The sequence below is a fragment of the Falco punctatus genome (genome assembly GCF_963210335.1).
Source record: "Falco punctatus genome assembly, chromosome: 1".
NCBI lineage: Eukaryota > Metazoa > Chordata > Aves > Falconiformes > Falconidae > Falco > Falco punctatus.
The window spans coordinates 50,463,267-50,484,720 of record NC_137580.1 but is presented as its reverse complement, the minus strand read 5'-3'; the positions used below and the strand labels follow the sequence as shown (position 1 = coordinate 50,484,720).

Here is a 21,454-nt window from a genome sequence, read left to right as displayed (position 1 = left end):
GGGCTTGGAGCAACCTGGTCTAGTGGAAGGTGTCCCTGCCCATGGCAGGGGGGTTGGAACTGGGTGATCTTGAAGGTCCCTTCCAGCCCAAACCGTTCTGTGATTCAGTGTGCAAATCGGGTTCATGTGAAGATGATTTTGGAGTTAAATTTGCTAGAACCAGATAGGGGTATTTTTTTAGCTGAAACAATGGGGGTTTTGATGTGCTCTTGGATAGTACTGTTTATTTCTACTAGCCTAGCTAAGTAGAGGCTACATGGTAAATGAATGCTTACAGAAGAGTAGAAACAGTGATACATGATATAATATTAGCATACTGTGAAATTGAAAAGCCATGATTAACACCACAGGGAAAAATTTGTACCTAATAATTCAAGCAGAGTAGTGACACAGGAAGCCAAAATTGTCTCACTTGGCTTAATATACTGATCTGCTGTCTACCCTCATCTTTTTCTGTCAGTTTTACTGCTTAAAAACCAAATACTGATTTGTCTTAATATACAATTAAAAAAATAAACCCAGTTTAAGTTAGTTGTGGAGATTATAGTAATTTATACTGATTTATCTTGACTTTTTTTGTTGGTTACAGTTTTATTAAACTAGAGGGTTTTTTTTAATTGCTACTAAGTAAATGTCTTGCTGAATATTGATTAGATCAAGATAAATACCTTAACAGTTACTGCTTTTCTCATAGAGCTGCCTGCATTACTATCAATAGATGTGATTGTAGCTGTTATGTGTAAGGTTCTTTCTCTGAAGTACTTTTGAAACACTTCAGTAAACACTCTTACTGTGGTGCTAGCATGCAAACAGATATTTTTTGAAGTAAGACTGTTGCATTACTTGCTGCCTTCTGCCTACTTGCAGATCTTCTATGATGCTTAGATTTCATGCACTTAAAAATCCATATTGGGAAGCTGTTTCACTTGCACAATTCTCTAGGGTTCCTAGATTTCAGATGTCATGTTTGCCATGAAGCTGTTTCTCAGTAACTGGCAGTTCAGAGATTCTACGTTACTTTGTAAGGTTATTTCTGTAGCATGCACCCACCTCTGGCTTTTAAGCCTTACCCTCTTGGCTCACTACCAGGCTCCATTTTTTATTTGCTACTGTTAATGAAGGTAGTCCACCATCTGTAACTTCATTCAGATGAAACACAAAAAAATTCTGTAAGGATATTAAAATAACTGGGAAACAAATCTGCCATCCTTTAAAAGGATTTCAGACAAAAGGCTCCTCTTTTCCCTTTACTGTCATGGTGTTATGGGGAGAAGCATGCTGATACAACTCATACTTTGAAGAAATCACAGCCATTCTTTACGGCTTACATTGGGATACTGTAGTTAAAATTACTGAATCAGTCAAGGACTTGCTTAACTTTACACCCTATAGTATCAAGAGGACAGGCTAGGAGGGAGCTATAAAGCCTTTTGTTTTTACCTCCTAGTTGGATTGGAAGATTTTCTTTTTCCATGCCCTCTGTTATGAAATTTGACCTAAATACTCAAATTTTAAAATAACATGTTAGTCATCATGTGAAAAGCAGTACAGCTCAGGGGCTACGGTATCATATGGAAATTACAATCTGTTTCTCTTGCGTAGGTGCTTTGTCCTGATCTTTGGCTTTTCTGTGCAAACTTCATCTTTCCCTCTTTGTAATAAAATGCTTATTATTTCATGTTAAAATGTATGGTATAAAAGAAGCTTTGGTATGAGAATGTGACTTAGAACTGGAGCCAACTGGAATCTTCATTCTTGCTGTGGACTATTAAATTATTTTTTTGTATTCCGTTTTATAATCCATTGGGGCTTGGATTTTACTCAGTATGATATTAAATGACTGCCACGAGCATAAAGCACCATTCTGTTATCATAATTACTTTGCGAAATCAGCAAATAACTTCTCTGCTGCTGGTATGTCTCTTTCCAAAGGAAGCTGGCAAAGACCCAAAACAATAATTACATTGTTTAGTATGAGAACGGTATATAGAGTGTATCTTAAACTCTTTGTGCTTGCAGATTCTGTCTTTCATGTAAATGTTTAGCTCTTCACGATAACGTGTAATCCATATGATCCTGTTTGTGAAGAGTATTAATCCAACAGATGATAATACATTTGAGCCTATTAATAATACAGCTAACTTGGTTTTTTTTCTCCCCATTATATTTTCCCAGATGTTGACTTACTTTGCTGCGTTTGAGGTATTCTTTGAAGAAAATCTGCCAAAGTTATTTGCTCACTTCAAAAAAAATAACTTGACTCCAGATATCTATCTCATTGATTGGTAAGACATTGAAAGTATAATTACTAATGTGCATACTAGTGTATAGCTCCATGTCAGTATTCATGACAAGCTGGAGTGCTCTGGTTTAGTGTTCTGTTAAGATAAAGGCTTTATCTTTTGTTCAGTACTTCAGTTGTCAATCCAAATAGCTCCCACATACTTCTGTGATGTCTAACATTTGCCTAACTTTTATTATTGTACTTGTGTTGGGTTTTGAAGCTTATTTTGAAATACAGCTGTATAGCAGTGTTTATCCATATTTAGTGCATATTTGGAATCATCTTCTGAGAAAATATTTTTCTACTGATGGGCAGGTGTGTCCCAGGGGTGTATATACAGAAAGTATTGCTAGTCATACATTTGAAATTTGTAGTTTGTCGCACCTGCACAGAACAGGAAGAGAGTAGTTAAAACGTTTGTCATACAATAATAAGCTAAAAGCTACAGAAAAAAACACCTCGGCTTTTGGCAGGATGAACTATTGGGCAGTATCTCACTCATGTTAGGTGGTCCCAGATCCTGTTCAGAGGATCCCAGTACAAGTTGTTTAAAAACTGATCTTGACACAGTCCGATGGAATAGCTAGAGGGCATTAGCATGTTTTTAATTACTAGACCTATTCCACTTAGCAGACAGTCTTCGTATTAGGTGAAACTGCCTTCGTTTTTAGTTCTAGTATAATTAGAACCTTTTTCCCTACAGACAAAAAAAGACAAGGATCTTCTTTGTACTTCTGCCAAATTTCACTGTGATATGAGGCACTCCAAATTGAGTGTTGCATTTGTGCCTGTCAGGCTTTGGTTCGGAGCAGCTAAAATGTTTCTTCTCTGTAAGCAAGACTTTGTTGTCACTTTTGGGACGGTACAGAATCTTGTTTGTGAAAAATTGTTTTGCCCTTAAATTGTTGGCAGCTTCTCCTGTTCCTAGGTATCTGACTAAAAAGATTAAAATCCCAGTGGTAACAGCATTCAGTTTGTGCCCATTGGCTTTTGTTCTTTCAGTGCATGCAGCTGAGAAGAGTCTGGCTCTGTCTTCTTTATGCCCCCTCCCTGCCCCGTCAAGTATTTTTACATGTGCAGGTCTGAGCCGTCTCTTCTCCCAGCTAAACAGTACCAGCTTTCCCAGCCTCTCCCTGAGTATCAGGTGCTCCAAGCCTTTAATTATATTCATGGCAAGCTGGACTTGCTCCAGTATATCTATGTCTCTCTTGTGCTGGGAAGCCCAGAGCTGGCTCGCCAGTGCTGGGTAGATGGATGACCTGCCTTGGCCTGCTGGCAGTGATGTTCCTAATGCAGCCCAGGAGTTTGTGGATGTTCATTGCTGCGAAGGCACAGTGGTGGCTTACATTCAAGTTGTTGTCCACCAGGACCTCCATTTCCTTTTCTGCAAAGCTGCTTTGCAACCTGTTGGTTTCTCACATGTACGGGTGCCTGGGCTTACTTCCTACCTAGATGCAGGACTTGGCATTTCCCTTTGTTGAACTTTGAGATTCATGTCAGCTCATTTCTCCGGTGTCTCAAGGTCCCTATGGAGTGGTGTATCAGCCACTCCTCCCAGTTTTGTATCACCTGCTAACTTGCTGACAGTACAGTCTTGACCCATCATCTAGATCCTTAATGAAGACATTTGAAAATATTGGTTGAGTATCAAACCCTGGAGTAATCTGCCAGTGGATTGGCTTGAAGCTGTATTTCATGCCACTAATGACAACCTTCTGAGCTTGGCAGTTCCAGCCAGTTTTCACTCCACCTCACTGTCCATTTATCTGGTCCAAACTTCGTCAGTTCATCAACAAGGATTTCATGGGATACAGTATTGAAAACCGTGCTAACATCAAGATGAAACACATCCATTGCTCTCCCCTCATCCACCAAGCCAGTCATCTAGAAGTTGGTCTGACTTTTTGTCTTTGCTTTAGTTCCTTGATTTTCATGTGCCTCTTGTGCAGAGGGTAGTGTAACATGGGCTTTGTTTGACTTGGCTTTTACACTGGGATTAAATTTTAATGCAACATGAGTAGGGAAATGAGGGGCTATGTGATGATAGGTGCATTTCTCCTGACATTTGATGGGAGAAATACCATCGGAAGGGTTTTTATGACTGAAGGCTGCAAATACTAAACTGAACTGAATTTATGCACAGAGCAGGAAAAATACTGGAACGGGGTAGAAGGAAAGGAATAGAGCAGGGGCTGGTATGTTCAATGATAAGAGGAAAGGCGTTGAAATTATATTGCCTCAGAAAGTGTGAAAAGTACGTGTGTGAAGGAAGCAATTCAATAAAAGGGATATCAGAATAGGAAGACTGTAAACATGCTGGAGAATTGCTAGATAGACAACATTAAAATAATCAGGTTATCTTTTTAATAGATTACTAGTTTAATATGATGTTATCATAAGTAAGGTGATTTTCGTTATGTAGGAGTGACTAAACCCGAGTGTCTTCCTGGTGCAGGCATGTTAGTATCACTCTGTTGTCTAACTTTGAACTTTACATTGTAAAGAAGAAACCTTGAGGAGCACCACCAGAAACTGGACATCTAGAAGTAACCTATTCTGACTAACTGTTGAAGGTTTACGTTCCCCTCAGCAATTGTGCTTCGATAGACGAGTCTTTATTGTATTTTCATGAGTGAACATTCCTGTGATCAGTTGTTCTCTTTAACCCAACCTGGCGGGGAAGGTGGGGGGGGGGGGGGGGGGGGGGGGGGCGGGAAATGACTGACTTATGAACAAAGAACTGAGGTGCTGAAGTCTGTGGGTGTGGGCCACGTCAGGCTCCCCTTTGATTGCTTCTGTGGGTGTTGTTAAGAGTACTTGAAAGAAACTTCTGTCAGGAGTGTGAATTGGTGCTTTTTGGGTTGTGGATGGTGCTTCTCAAGGTCTTTGTACCAATGGACTGACAACCCTTAGCATTTCTTGCTGACTAACTGCATCCATGTAAAGCTGTTTATTTTAATCCCAGGGACAATTTACTGTGTTCCTCCCCATCCCTAGAGAGCCACAACAGTATGGTCTTGCACAGGAATGTAGGCTAGTTGAGGTAGTCCTGCCCAACCCTATATTAAACTTTGTTCAACCTTGTCTTGAGCTGGACAGCTTGTCCCACTCTGTCTTTAATTTTGTTAGACAGTGGACTTGGTATTTAACTGTGTAAGATTTAGGTATAATATTTAAATATGTACGTGTGTATGTGCATGTGTTTGTAAGTATATGCATACATCTGTGTGTGTGCATGCGTGCTTTCTACTTGAAAATACTTTGACCCTGTAGGAAGCAGATTTAGATGATTTGTTTTTTTAAATGATCAGTGGCAACTTAGCAAATTGGACTTTGTATGTGCTGTTCATTGATTGCTTCCAGGAAATAATACAGAAAAGATGTAAGGAAAAAAGTCAGGTGGGTCTGTGATCTCACAAGTGAGTAACTATTAAAGTTAAGGACTTTGGAAACATTGTTTATAAGGTTGCCTTTGGCTTATGGCTGACAGTGAGTTTGCTGTAGTACAGATACTGCTCCATTAAAAACAGAACTGTTTCCGGAAAGGTGAGAATGAGGTTTCAGTGTGTTTGAAGTCAGGGAGGAATATGGTACGGCGTTGCTCTAAATAGACTGACCTTTTGGTTGTCGGTAGAAATCTCTATGAAACAGCCTTGCTCCAACAGCATTACTTTCATTTAAATGCGCATTTGTTCTGAGCTCCAAAGGGATGCCTGCTGCTATTGTGGTGGCTGGCATGGTTACTGTGCAGGCATGTGTGCAGTAAATCTCAGTTGGTGGCACCCTGGGAGGGCTCCAGTAGCCAGTGCTGCACAGCCCAGTTGCTGGGAAACCCTCCTGCTCCTGCTGCAGTTACATGAAATCAACTCTCCTTTGTCCTGCTTCTGGTAACCCGTGCAGCAGGGAATGGCAGTAAAATTGGTATGCTTAAATCATTTTTGAAGGAATACGTTCCAAGAAAAAAGAAATGCTGTGTGTATAGATGGGCCCAGCTATGCAGCTGATGCAGTGCTGCTTGGAGGGGGCTAGTAGAACACTGAGGGAGGGGAGCCCCTCTGCCAGTTCAGTTCTGCCATGGCCTTCTGTCATGGGAATACGCCAAGGATTTAAGAATTTAATTAAAAGATACAAAGGCATGATTATCAGTGGATACCTGCCAGAAGTAAGGCATCTCTTTTTAAAGGACCCATGTGCTTCAAGCACAAGCTCCAACTGCTAAATCTCATGGAAAGAATTCAAAAGCTAGGTAGGTTTTTACTTATTTTGAAGAGTATGAAGGGAATTAAGTGTGAGAGCGCTGTAGAGAGCAACATGCAGTCAGGTTCACAAAGAATAGAGGGGAAATAGTGGGTCTGAATAGCCCAGTTTTGGCCTCTTGGTGCTGTCAGCTGATGTACCACAGGCTCTTGTGAGCAGAGCAGAATGTGAATTTGCAAAGGACACATGCGGTCTATTTATGGCCTGCTGCTGCTATACAAACATCTCTTTATCCCCACTCAGAAAAATGATTTTGACAGTAATTATAGCCAAGGGCTTTGTTTGTACTGACGGATTGATCAGTGGTTCTTCAGCATTACGTTGACTCTGATTGTACTCCATAAATATTAACTTTCTGTTGACACCGTTCGTTTGTTGTGATAAAGGTCCAAGACACTTTGTGGGGATGTTTGTGCTGGACACTTCCAGTGAAGCATTTATAAGCTTGCTGTCTTTTACATTACGAAAAACATAGTCCACGTCATGCCAGTAACTCTCCACCCCCCTAAAAAATGAAGCTTAAGATGATGCTTTAAAATGCATGCTTCCTTGTCAAAGCAAAAATGGGCTGTAATTCTGTCCAGAGATTTCTGGTGGCATCCTGTTTTTTTCAGGAGTTGTTACTGGACTCTGGAAGATCCGTCTTCAGCCCAGTTTACAGTGTTCGTCTCCTTACGTCGCTGTAGGTTAGGGTGGAATCGAGTGAAATACTGCACTGCTGTGTAGTACTCCTAGGTGAGAGAGCGGGGCTTTTTGGGTGTTGTGGCTGGTTGGAAATTGTTCAGAAACTTGCACAGGATTTGTATTATATTGACATATCTTACCATGCAGTCAGATTTGCTGAGTGCTGTCACAGTCAGTATTGTATAGGACATAATATTTTAAGTTTTTCTTTTCTTAAGAAAGAACAGAGTAAACACTTCCACTTTTTTTTTCTAGCTGTAAAGACTTTAAAATTTTAAAAATGTGTATAATACTCTGTTACCGACAAGTTCTTTTTGGCAACTCTAAAGGTGCTAATGAGAACAAGAGATGCTGCTGTACAATAAAGTAATGGATGAACACTTAGAAAGATGCAGTCTTTGTCTCAGAGCAGATGTAGTTGAAATTGATACAAAATGTAACAACAAAAATTTAGTACCAGGGTGAAGGAGGAAGATCCATGAATAAGTTTAAAAGGTGAATTAGTTCATCAGTTTCCACAACTGAACTCAGAAGTTGCAGAAATATTTTTGTGCTGTTACAGACATGGGAAAAGAATGTGTTGTGCAAGAATATGGAAGGTCTGATTGGCATCAGTGTTGCGTGTGAGTTGTCAGTCCATAATCTGGCATACCTGTCTTTATCGCTGTTGCTAATGATATCTTATGAAGACTTTTTAATTAAAAAAGAAAGAGGAAAAAAAAAAAAAAGAAGGAACAAAGGAAAAAAAAAAAACCCACAGAGCTTATGATTATCATGGTAACACAGTACTTAGCTTTCTTGTTAATGTTATGGTCATATGCTTTTCCTGTGAGAAGCAAACCAGCCAGGATGTCATGCATTTACCTCTAAGTACACTTACATCATGAGCAGGGCTGGGAGGAGCAGGAGCATCTGGTGCTTGGGGTGCGGTGGTTTGGGTTTTTTTTCCCCTCTTCCAAACAGATAGCAGCCAGTAGCCTGCATTTTGCTCTGACACTGAACATCTCTGTGTTAGTCAGCTGTGTTGTGTGCAGCTGGGACTTCTAGTGGGTTGGAAGAGAGCTGTGGACAGAAAATCATTCTGTAGATCGTGCGCAAGTGGTATGCTAGAGCTGCTGGGAGCTGCTGCTGTAACTGTTCAAGTCTAGCAGCTGCTTTATTACTATAATAAATTTCAGCTGGGTTTACATCAGACCAGTAGCTCAGATGTCTAATAAAAAAATGTCTTTCAGTAGAAAATGTTTGAAGGAAGCAGATGCTGTATCCGTTCTTAGCAATAATGATTCCTACTCTTGTTTCATTGCTTATTCAAGGGGACTCAGTCTGTGGTTTAGGGCTTGATGCATTTAATTCCATGCTGGTATTAATGAAAGTTAACTGCCTTGTGAATTTCCTGCAAATTGCATTTCCAAATTACAAAGAGCTCAATGTCAAATACCTGATTTGATTATGACAGCTTTTTTGGTGCAAGTAAATTCTCCTACAAAAGGTAGTGTCCTAATAAATAGTTCTGACTATTTCTTCAGACAGTTCATTTTCTGCATAGCTGCAGATACAATACACGTGGGTTATTCAGGTTATATCTGAATCATGACAGAATAATAGCTTTTGTGAATAAAGGGAGATCAAAAAAATGGGCATTGTTACTTATCTTTAACCAGGATGAGTTTCTGGCTGAGTGTTTGCCTGCTACTTGGTGACCAGGAAGGGACTCAGTTGAATTGCTTCCTATTGCACTGTTCTTTTTAAATGGAAAAAGCTGTTGCTGTTTCCTGTGCGCGTGTGTGTAGACAAAAAGTTTCAATTCTGCTGTGTAGGTATTCTGTAGCAAGGTATTTTTATATGGCATGTGGCTGTACAAAAAAGTTCAAAGAGAATACAAAGTCTGCAATGTGTGATCAGCCAATAACCCAAAGGAGGGGCTTGTTATACTGTTCTTATGCATTCATGTATGAATGTAAAATGCATATTTGAACAATACTGTTTTTTTTCATTGCAGACTCTTACCTCTTACGTGCTTATTTTTATACTTTAGCTTTTTGGAGAACAGAATTTAAACAGTTTCCAATTGTTACAAAAACATTGCAATGAGATGTAAAAATAGAAAAAAGTGAAATCCTAAGGGTCCTAAACCTGCAATTTACCTGTCGCCTGAATTTGTGTAGATGTTTTAGTTTCTGTCTTGCTACTTGTAAAATGAATATATTTTCCTAAAGTGTGCTGATTCACAGAGAAGCCGGATATTTGATGACACGTCATTCAAATAATCTTATATAGAAAAAGGTAGATACTTCAGAAAACTTTTGATACTAGAATTTGCTGTGAAAAGACATTAATTCATATTCTATACCTATATATGTGTGTGTATATATATGTTCCATTGTATTTTTTAATGTAAACCTGATTTTCCTACAAAAAGAATGGGAGGAGATAGGAGGGAGTCTTAAAGAACTACTGTTCAATTCAGCAACTTGGACAGAAATTTCGTGTTAAAGGATGTGGAAAGATTTCATTTAAATTTGAGGCTTTGCTGACATCTGCTGGAGAAATAATTATTTGCAGTTTTATGGAGATCTTTTATGCAGTGCATATATGGAGAAATCTATAAACTATGAAGGAAAAAATCAATGTTACTCTTTTCCATTTTATACTGTGATGTGATTCCAGGAAACTTAATTCTCTTCACTTGCTGTTAGGTTGTTGTTAGTGGCAATGGAAACCCGTCTGCCTTGTAACAGTGTTGTATAGAGGGAGGAAGGAGCATCTTTGTGTTCCTGGCAGCAAGGCTGTCAGCATTTTGGTGAAGGAAGAAATGTACTCTTGGCAGTTAATGAAAATACAGTTTTAGCAACTGGGAGGATGTTCGTGTTTCTGCTGTTACCTTTGTTACCTTTCTTACCTAATTGATGTCACCAATCCAAGAAAATTGAACTTTGAGACCAAGATTCATAGCAAGATGCCTTAATGGCTGTACAGTTTTATATTGTTTCATGTATTGGTACGTGGCAACTAGCAGAATTAATTTTGAAATAAAAAAGGAATATTCAGTTATAAATCTTTGCGAAGCCTCAAACTTACTGATGATCGGTGTACTTCTGTGAGTATCTAAGACATTTTTCTTGTCCAGTAACTCTGAAAATTTTACTTTTCTTTTTTCAGGATATTCACATTGTACAGCAAATCTTTGCCACTAGACTTGGCGTGTCGTGTCTGGGATGTGTTCTGCCGTGATGGAGAAGAATTCTTATTCCGTACAGCCCTGGGAATATTAAAACTTTTTGAAGATATTTTGACCAAAATGGACTTCATTCATATAGCCCAGTTTTTAACAAAGCTACCAGAGGACTTGCCTTCAGAAGAATTCTTCACATCTATTGCTGCCATTCAGATGCAAAGTAGAAACAAAAAGTGGGCTCAGGTAAAGAGGATGTTAATCTTTGGTAATAGATTATTGTACTGTACTTATAAAAATGGGGTTTGGCAACACCTTGAAGAACATTTGAGCAGAGCTAGTGTTTTACAGGTAGGTAGGACTATGTAGCTCACTCCATGCTTTTAGTATACGTTTGGGTGAGTGGATTCCCTGAGTTTACTCTCCACTGGAAAGGGAGAGCTCAGTCAACATTCACAGTTGAAATGTTGAGTGGATCTGCGTGTTGATGAAGTAAAGTATCATACAGCTGTTTAAATTTATTAATTGCAAAGGCTGCTGGCAACATTACAACTCAGTATTTAAAAGCAGAAATTCACTGTTTGGGAGATGACGGCAATTTGTCAGGACACATTATCATGTGTCATCAAGTCATCGTCTTAATATGAGGATCTATCTTGCCTAATTTTGGGCTTTACAGAAGTGACAGTAGCTCTGACTTCTTTATTGGAATTTAGCACTGAAGCCTTTCTCAATAATTATCCCATTAATGTAATTTCAACTAAATTCCAGTTTAAACAAAAAAGATGGAAGTGTGTCATCTGAATGTGGAAAATCATTAAGTGGCTGTAACAGCCATTCATGCCAGAGAGTTAAGTCAGATGTACTTCATAACATTTGGAGTAGAAACACCTTTTTTTCGTTTTTCTTTCTCCAAAGCAGCAATACAGCCTGCTTCATGAGTCATGCTGTAATAGAGCTCTGCCCGTTTTATCCGCATTCTTTTCTGCAGTGGAACTGAAAGGTGATCTTAAATGTAGTGGTAGTGGCAATTTAGCTGCAAATGAGAGTTTATGGTTCTTTTCTGGAGTAATAGTCTTGCCTGTAGATATCAGGGACTACTAGTTTGCTATTTGAGATGAGAATTTCTAACCTTCACAGTAGGAGTAGATTGTAGTAGCCTTCTGAGCCTTTTCTTGTGTATAAGGGGGAACACAGCCTGTGCTGCCCAGCTCAGAGCGGCACGCTGCCTGTATTTCTTATATGGTATGTCTTTCCTCACAGCTCGGTTTGGATTTGCCTTCTGGTCTTGGTCATAAGTTGCTAGTACAGACAGATCCAGCTTTGTTTCTACCTCAAGCGCATTTTTCAGCCAGTAATGTCTCTACAAGTAATCTCCCAGTCTTGTTCCTTGTTCAGATGGCTCACTGTCTTTGAACATGTTGTGTGTGGATGAGGATCACATGCCAAATAAATTCTCAGCCTACTGCTGCTTCCCTTGCAGAGAAGGGGGGCAGGGGTCCTATTCTACCAAGTGCTCCAAGTTACGGCCTTTCTTAGCCAGTGGTTTTCAGTCTGTGACATACGTGAAGGTTTAGTGGTGATTATCACAGCAGGAGGAGGACTTCAAAGTAACTTCCAAGCAGTCTTCCTCGGTCTCCTCATCAGCTTTTTTCTGGATGTGCTGGAATGTACCTGGTTGTTCTTTCTTTTTGTGGCAAACTGAAGAAAAAATGTTGCTGGACCATGGTGCAAATAGATCTCTAACAGAGTTAGCATGCTGTAGGGTTGATGTTGGCTGACTTCTTGCCTGTCTTTGACTTCTGCACCAACTGACTTTCTTGACCAGGTAGTTCCATTGCTGAATAAGTTTCCATCAGGGAAGCCTGTTCACTCTCTAGCCTGCTATCCTTTTCTAAGCCAGAAGCAGATGGTGGCTATGAGCTCACGTCATGCACTTACTGGCACTGCTCGGTTGCTGAGGTACTGCTATTGGAACTGACCTAGAAATGTTAACAAGACGAAGAGGTTATGGGATCTTGTTTTCTGTTACTAAGATGCTTCCTGTGACAACTTCTTGCCTCTCTTCAGTCTTTAAAGTTCACCAGGAAGAGTTTGGACTCAGAAGTCTGAACTTGACTTTTCTAGAAGAGACTAGACTGTTTGCTTAGTGTTTCTGTAACCTATATGCTTCAAATCTTAGCTCCATAAACTCTTCCAAATAACTCGAGAATCCGAGCTCTGTTAGTTGGCTTAAGGTCTATGTTTTTTTGCTTTTCTGGATCAGCATTTTAGTGTCATTCTTGTGTTCCTTAAAAAGGGTAACTTTTTTCCACCAAGGACATTGTTACTGTGGCACCTGAAATTCTCACAAGGCTGTTTGAGTAGCTGTTGATGTACCCTGAATCTCGATGAAGAGGACCTCACTGAAATCTTTCTCCAATTCTAGAAACTGCTGAACAGCCAGCCGGCTGTGTTTCTGTTCAGACCCATGCTGAACTGTTTTGCTGCAACAGCTGTAGGTGCTTTTGCTTTGAAGTGTAGGTAGTGGTGTATGATTGCCCTGTGAGTGATTTAGCCCCACCTCCTGTTAATTCTGATGGTGCAGAGGTTTCTTTGAAGTCAGTCGGAGAAAAGAATGCCTCTTACTTGTAGCTGCACTTCTTTGAGATGAACAGTGCATTCAGTTCCAGGGTGATTCAGTCCAGATGCTGCTGGACTTCTTCAGCAGAGCCTAACTATAGGGCAGGGAACATGTTACGCAGCATGAGAAACTGGCTATTACTGTGCCCTCTACGCAGGGGCTAACAAAACAAAATTGTGCATTGGATATTAGGAAATACAAATTTTCAGTGTGGATGCAAATGTGGACTTTCTGCTTTAGAAAAAGATGTAAGCAGTTCTGGAGACAGTGATGTGCTCTAGGCAAGCACCAGTCAGCACTAAGGATAATTCTGTTCAGAACTCTTTAGATAATGTCATATTGCTCAGGCTGCTCACTTGCTGTGTTTTTAGACATTCCATTTATCTTAAGAATTAAATCTTCCCCTCAGGCAGCATCCTTTAATAGCGCTACACTTGTGTAATCTGAGTAACAATCTCATCTCAGGGCTTCAAAAGTATGTGTTGGGGAGAGACCGAGTTTTAAGCTTTGTTAAATCCATTTGTATCTTCCATGCCACAAGAACATATGGGAGAGGTCTCTGTCAGCGGAGAGGCTCTCTAAGTTTGATTACATTTAATAGTTACAATAGCATTACTCAGATAATTAAGTGGGAAACTCTTCAGATAATGATTTATTGACTCGTTTTTTAGATCTAACACGTTTTTCTCTCTCATTCCTTGAAATGTCTAGATACTGGCTGCTCTGCAGAAAGATAACCGGGAAATGGAAAAAGGAAGTCCTTCACTCAAACGTTAAAATTACAGTTGCCTCCAGTGACTCATGGGAAGAGAGATAAACTGGCAAATGTATTGAGTACTGTTTGACATGTATGAACCTGCAAATCAAAGTGTTATTTCAGAGTTTTGTTTAGTAGTAGGTTAGCCTTAAAGAGGAGAGAGGAAAAAAGAGGAGGAGGGAGGGGGGTGGGGAAAAAAGGAAGGAAATCAGGGGATAAGCCCCTCATAAATTAAATCTGGGCTTAGCCTTAAACTTTTAGTGGAATGAGCATTTGCTGTGGACAGCATTATGCATTCTGTACTTCTGATGAGGGCAGTGAAGCTAAACAATATTAAGAGGTGGTTTTTTTTAAGTTTGGTGGGGTTTTTTTTCCTGTGGTGTTTTAAAAGACTGGGCGTTCAGCAGTGTTAGTTGCTTTGAAAGCTATTCCCCAGTTTCATTCTTAGGCAGGATATATTTCCCATACCTGTAACAGTAGCTGGATCTGGATTTTAAATAACTGGTGCTGGAATTTATATTTAAATGATGTGAGGACCATTTCTTTAGAAATGCTTCTTGTTTTATAGGCTGTGGGTCCCTTTTACCAAAGAAATCATGTAGATGTAGAACTACATTCCATTCTTTAGTAAAAACAGTTCAGTACAAAGTAAACTTGGAAGAGAAGTCATACTAGCAGTGCAAAACCAGTTATTCTTCAGTATGCCTTGGAAATTTTTGTTTCCAATAAGAATGCATATGGAAGAAGTTCCATTAATCGGACTAGATTCCAGGCTCACCTGGGGCGTTCTAGTATTAAGCTGGCATCGTTTCCCGATTGTCTCTTTCCTTTGTTTAAAGCCGGGGTGACGTACTATTAATGTATGATGCCATGTCTCCTTTTTCTGGGGCCGTGCTGTCTCAGGGTGTTCTTGCCTACCAGCTGCTTATTCCTGTGCAGTCTCTGCAGTCGTGCTGATAAAACTGTGGGCTGAGCAGAGAAACTGAGAAATGGTTAAAAGCAGTTTTTCTCGTTACTTTAAACCCAGCTCTGCTCACTGGCATAACTGAGGAGGAAGGGTGTAGGGGAGCAGTTAAGCCAGTGTTGCTGCTGAAAAGGGTCTGCGGGATCTCCTGAAGCTGCTGCTGCCATGGTGGGGAAAGCATTATGTCGAGCTGATCTGTATGTAGTGACAAGTGAAAGAAGTTTACTGGGGAATCTGCCAGACAAATACCATCAGGATAAGTACAAGCTGTCATTTTCTAGCGTTTTACCCAGCCTCTAATACATGGGAGCAAGTTACAGAGGCGGCACACTGCAGTTGCGTAATGTTACACTGCTTAGATCCCCTCTGCATTCAGATGAATGTTGAACTGTAAGTCATGAGTGCCTCTGATTTACAAGAATATTTATTGCATAGTGTATAGTGTAAAATCTATTTTATAAATAATGACGATCATTGAAAAGGGAAACTAACTGAAGCAATATTTGTGTTAGCTGTAAGCAGGCATCACTAAATCCTCTAGCTATATGGTCAGCAGTTTCCCAGTGCTCTTTTCAATCTGTTTTAAGCTGATTATTTTGGCATTGTCTGAATGAAAAAAATGAGAATAATAGTTGCACACTGCTCAACTCAACATATAATGTAAAGGACTGCAGGACATAATGAAAATCCTGTCCTTTGGTACAGACATTTTTTCTGCGAAGGGATGGTTTGACGGTAGTATTAAAAAAGAGTGCGAGCAAGATTCCCTGGTAAGTGAGGACTCACAGTTACTTTGGAAGATGTGTAATGCAAATGCAGCTTGCAAGTCTCATACCTCATTGGCCTGTTTTCCTGTCCACTTTGTGTACCTGGCGTAATGGATGTGTGTTTTCGCTGGCCGTCTTAATTTCTCCGTAGGACTTCTAGGTCATCACTTACTGAAAATAGACATCAAGACACTGATACGAAACGCATGTTAATTCTCCAGAATTTGTATAGCTCTCGTCCCTCAGGGACAGGTACTTGTATGCTACATTGCTTTGAAGTGCAATAGAAAGCTAGAAGGTCAGTAAGTGTTTCTTAATACTATTTTTTTCTGTGACTACAACAAATAATGCCTTTCCGTGAAGGATATGAGAGGCCTACCATCCGAAACATTTGCACTATGCTTTTAAATGATTTACTAAACAAAGCAACAACTTTTTCCTCAGTATACATTTTTAGGTGGTACTGTAACTGGCTTTGTGATTTAAGTCTTCATTGCAACTAGATTTGTATTTCCTTTTAAACGAAGTCTACAGCTGTGGCTCATTTGTCTGGTTAAAATGCATTCTTTAGCTACTAGGTATCTTTGCAGCCATCCACAGCCTGCTCTCCTTTTTCTCTTCTCAGTGAGGTGTTGAATGTAACAGTGAAAATGGGCGTAGTTGTGGGGGGAAAAAAGGCCTGCTGCAGCACTTGTGCACTGTTTGTTACTTGCAAACGTAATTATTTTGTTTTGTGATTTGATCTTTCTGTTCTTAGAAGATGTATATATTTTCTAAATGATTTCTTTGTGTATATAAGGTATGTTCTTTAATGAAGAAAAGCAATGCAATAAAAAGCTTTGCACAGTTTGTTTTCAAACGAAATGCATTTGAAAAAAGAAAATCACCTGCCTAAAGATGCAATTGTTTCACCTTCTCAGTAGCTCGATTTGAAGGTAACGCCTGAATTTTGGTAAAATCAGAGATTAGTAGTAAGGGCATAGAATTACTTGCCACTGAGCTTTTTAATGTTCTTGCAGCATACCAGTTCTCTTAATTAGCTATTAAGGAAGACTTCTGTAATAAATTCAGGGATTGCAGAAAAGATTTTGACAATTTCATTGTTCAGGTGCTTGAGAGTATCTGTAACAAGATGCATGGTATTTTCTTTCATTGAGCAAGTGTCCCCATCAAGCAAACTTCCTTTTCTTCTTGGGTTTAAGGAAAAATAAAAATGCTGCAATACATCAGAAGTCTGCAACTACCACTGTACACGCAGCACATGAGAGAAACCAGAAAACTTAAATCAGGTTTGCAATTCTGTACAACCTGCACTTTATAATAAAGCTGTTTTGCAACTTCAGTCAGAAATCAATCATTGTCATTATTTCATTTAGTGAAGAACTTAATTTGAATAAAAAGGTACCTTGAAACAGTTTATTTTTGAATGTTTGAAGAACTAGAATGACACATAAAGAACTGTTGATACATCCCCTGTATATCATGTTTAAATTGGTTTTATGTAGTTAGCAAATTTGTTTTGTTTAGATATGTGTATCAAACTGGAACTTTTTTCAACTGTAAATATATGGTTTTGTTAAATAAAGTCATGTAAAGTTATCTTAATCACCTGTTGTCAGTGTAATTCAGAAATTAAAAATTCAAGTACCTGTCTGTTTCTTCACGGGCTTCTTTAGCAGCTTTTGTCTGTCCAAAATCAGGACTTTGGGACATTGAAGTACTGCAGGTGGAGGATTTTATGGTGATACGTTCCAAGTTCACATGTTAAAATACCTGTTACGTTACATATGACATTTAGAAGATTTGATACTTATGGTGCCATGGTTTAATGCATTTCATATGCCTTTGGAGTAGGTCTGAGATAAATTTGTTAAGAAAAATAGATGTAAATACATCTTTGTGAGATACGCAGAACTTGGAAATGCTTGAATACCTTTTCCTTTCTTTGTTTTAAAAGAAAGCTTGGGTTATTGCAAGTTTCACGATCACAAAATACTTTTGTGCTCAACTTACGCCTATGTAAGAATTAAAACAATACTACTTTAACTTCAGAGGTTAAATTGGAGAATCTTCCTGTTGCTTACTTCACTGAAGAGAGGCTAAAGCACCAAATAAAAGATAGATAAAAAGGGGAGAAAAGACAATAAGCCTACATGGGGAACACAAAGACTTGGCTGCCACTGTTCTAGTTTCTCCAGCAAACATGTCTCTCACCTTCCTTGTACTGAAGTATCTTACTGTTAGATTTGCTGGATTAGAACATAAAATCAGAAATGCTTTATATAAGCCTATTCCAATTTGATAGCGATAGAGCTTTTATATTGTGTGTTACAGGAGTTGCACAGAATTGTTCAAAACTAGATTTACTTTTCCTTAACCTGCTTCCCCAGTAGTAATTCCAGTCTCTTTGAAGAGAAGTTAAATACTTCCCAGCATGCCAACACATGAAGTTAGGAAATAAGACATTTGTCTTTACTGCTTCCTGATGGAGTGTCTTCCTATATTTATAGGAGGAAGACGAAGGAGTCTTTGATCTTCATCCTTGGGGTGCTTTGGAAGGCCAAGGTAGCAGTGGGTTGTCTCAAGAACTCGGTGCTAAGAAAAAAAGGTCCTGGAGACAGTGTGTGAAGTGTAAGCAAATGCCTTACTAGTATTTGTTTCAGTAGAAATACTTAGTGCAGGGAGTATACTATCAACCTTATTTGGACCCTAATTTTTTGCCTTTTCCAGATGTCAAATAAACAGCAAGGAAAAGCATCTAAGATTTACTTTCCCGGTTTCTTATTCCTTGATCTATCTATATTTATTGCTTAATAGTGTTTGAGAAGGTAAAGTAAGTTTTATATGTCTTAAGCCAGAAGCAGCAAGAAGTGTAAGAATTTTCCTGTTGGGAGTTTGTAAGAAAGGGAGATGACTGCTGATCATCCGTAATTACTTATGAAAATAGTTTCATGGAACATGAGGAAGCTACTCAACTTGTGCAATGCCACTCTTCCAGCAGGAGAAGAGCTCGTTTTTGTAACAGGGCTGAAGATGAAAGGTACTCATTTTGCTATGTTTTTTGGTTGTGGGTTTTTTGTATTTTTGTAAGATAAGTGGTTGGTGGTTACACTTGGCTCCTTTTACTATCCAGCAACAACAGACAGAGGTACGTCTTCTGGTATTTTGTGAGAAGTTTTTGAATATTAGTTGTGTAATGTCTTTTTGTGAATTGAGTGTTAGAGCTACTAAAGATACAGCACCCTTCAGTGCAGAACAAGAGCCTGTGCTGTTCCACTGTGTGTGTGCAATAGTTCAGCAGAACTGTAAGGACCTGAGGAGAATATGACCGGATTGCTACTGCACGATTGCAGGAAGAGTAAGAAATTCCTGATCTTTCATTTCACTGTGAGAAAACAAGATTTAAACCTTAAATAGTGTAAATAACCACTTTAATTATGTTTTGTCTTTTAAATATCCAGGCAATTCAGAAAACCTAGTTCAGAGATAATTTAAAATATAAAGGTGTGAGCCATTCCTAAATACTCTTTTTGTCAGTTTATCTACTTTTTATCCCCATGTAAGCGCATTCAGTGACTTGTGTACTTCGTTTAAATGCATATGCAACAAATTAGTTTTGAACTAGACCCAGCAGCTCAAATACAGCTCAGCAGTACTGGTCCCATTCCAACCTCTGGTGGAAAACCAAAGGATGACGCTCCTGCTCTGTTCTTTCAGCGCTGGGATGTGCCGCCTTTCCTGCAAAATTCACAGCCATCGAACACTTAAATCTGAGCCCTTAATACCCAACTCAGACTATGAAAAATGGGACCAAGGGTCGCTGGTCAGTCCAAGCAAACTAGTTCTACACTAGCGTGTAGAAATTAACAATTAACTAGGTAGGATTGAATCAGTAACTGGGTGCAGCAGCTAGTGATGGCCTGTGAGGAGCCTACTGAAGTTGCAGTTCCTTCAATAACGAGAACATATCAGGGCTCCAACATTTTACTAGCCTAAGATGGTTTTATATTCTTGACACTCATTCTATGCCTTAAATGAAAAATAATGCTACAACAGCAGCAAGAGCTGTGGGATATACATCAGTCTCAGTCACTGACTGCCACGAGGGAACTGGAGTTTAAAGAACATGATATTTTGAAAGGGGAAGCTGCTTCCTGCAGCTAAAGCTCTGTGAGCTGTAGAGTCACAATGGTGTGTTTGTTGCTCCCTCCCCTTTTTCTTCAGTCTTTTTTTTTTTTTTTCTGAAATGTGGAGCAGTGCAGAGGGAACCGAAGCAGCGATGGACTTAACACTACTTTCTACCTCTTCACATGCCATGAATGAGGGGGACAAGGCTGAGTACTGAGTACCCCCTAAAACTTAAGAGATTTAAGACCAAAAAAATCCAGAACTCTAGGTTTGAGTGGTAAGATTGATACATATATAATATTTATACTCTGAAAACAGTTCTTAACAAACCTTTCTTCTTGTACACCACCAAGGCAAACTTGGCAGCCAAGTACCATTTACAGAATGGGTGAGCGATGTAGTGTTTCTGTAGCGTATTGGCTGTATGCAAGCAATGTCAGGTACTGACAGTAAACTGCTCCCTGATTCTCAACCACATCCTGTGAGAATTGCCCCTTACAACGTGCCCAGAGGGCGGGTACTGGTAGTGTACAGATGAAGTCGATACCAAATTTACAAACTCCATGCAGAGAGTGGCAGGATCAGGCTTTGAGTCAGGGTAGGGCAAGTGCTCTGCTTATATGGTATTGCCATGGCTGTAAAGGACTGAATGCTAAGATGGTTTTCTAAAAGTGCAGACTTCTGACCGAGACTTTTTTTGTTTCTTTAAGGCACATGTCTACAGTTTTCATTCAAAGCGAGTTAACTACTGTAATTTCTTCACTGAATGTGTAATACTGACATGGCACTTAGAAAAAAGCTTTTTCAGGAATGTGTGTGTAATGTATTCCTCAAGACTTAGCAAGAAGAAGCAACATTAAAAGTTAGATTTATGCAAAACTCCTTTGTTTGCTCTTTTTCCATGTTTATTTTTTTCTTCAGTTCTCCTGAGTAAGGAGGGAGGAATTGGCTTCCTTGATTTTTTTTCTGAATTCCCCTACAAGTAAGGATCAGGCCAGCATTGGTGATGTTTCAGTGTTTCCAATTGCTGACTTAGCAACTCTACAGTATGCACCTTTTCTTCAAAGTCCCGGAGCAGTATCTCACTGCTGAGCAACCCGCTCAGAAGTGTTTCTGCTGCAATTTCCAGTTTCTTCTCTGCAGTCTGTCTCTAGCCTGTTTTGCTTTGGTCAGCATGTCTGTCTTAAGACAGTCTTAAGGTGTCTCAGTTCAGCCTTTCTGTCTTGGTTTCCAGCTTCCACAAACTGTAGTTTTCCTTGACCTGGCTGAGAACACGTACTCTGCTCGCTAGCTTGTTTTTGAGCCTTAAGATTTCATCTTTGAGGGAGGCACTCTTTTTTGCTGTGCTTCTCATTCTCCATGTGCTTGATGTCCTTGGACTGTGGACGCTCTGCCTGTTCTCCCTCAGCTTTCAAGCTGGCTTCAAGATTTTGGCTTTCACGCTTCAGCGTGATGTTTTCCACGCGGGCCTAGAGGAGCAGAAATAAAAGGATCACCCATTCCTTTAATCCTTGCTTTGCCAGGGCAGAAGCGCTTCCTTTTACGGTAAGTCACGACCATAACAAAGCTTCAAGTGGGAAAAAGGTGCAGGTGCAGAGGGAGGGAGGCCGGCCGCCGGGCCGTGCGGGGGCGGAACGTGCCGGCTGGGCGGTGGGCGGGAGGTGGCCGCGGCGGCTGCTCGTCCCGCTCCCCGGCCTGGGTGCGCGCCAGCCGCCGGCGCCTTGCGGGCCCCGAGGGCGGCCCACTCGGCCTCGGCCCACGCCTGCCGCGCCGGCAGCCGCGGAGGCGCTGGGCGCACAGCCGCATCCCGCCCGCGCC

At 40.0% G+C, this 21,454-nt stretch overlaps 2 protein-coding genes across 6 annotated transcripts in view; one reads left to right on the top strand and one right to left on the bottom strand.

Moving 5' to 3' along the window:
* Nucleotides 1–17,113, top strand: part of TBC1D14 (TBC1 domain family member 14) — a 70,564-nt gene extending 53,451 nt beyond the window's left edge. For all 5 annotated transcript variants that reach the window (XM_080373450.1, XM_080373449.1, XM_080373451.1 and 2 more), the window contains 3 exons: nucleotides 2,176–2,285; nucleotides 10,385–10,643; nucleotides 13,732–17,113. In XM_080373450.1, coding sequence (XP_080229576.1) covers nucleotides 2,176–2,285; nucleotides 10,385–10,643; nucleotides 13,732–13,797 — 435 coding nt within the window. In that variant the 3' untranslated portion in view covers nucleotides 13,798–17,113. The remainder of the gene's footprint in view (nucleotides 1–2,175; nucleotides 2,286–10,384; nucleotides 10,644–13,731) is intronic.
* CFAP184 (cilia and flagella associated protein 184) lies at nucleotides 16,450–21,442 on the bottom strand (the record flags this gene model as incomplete). Its single annotated transcript, XM_080371322.1, is given in 8 exon segments — nucleotides 16,450–20,601; nucleotides 20,603–20,638; nucleotides 20,640–20,741; nucleotides 20,744–20,826; nucleotides 20,829–20,891; nucleotides 20,894–20,975; nucleotides 20,977–21,105; nucleotides 21,257–21,442. Coding segments are annotated over 8 exon segments (729 nt in total). The 3' UTR covers nucleotides 16,450–20,553.
* Nucleotides 21,443–21,454: the final 12 nt, after the last annotated feature.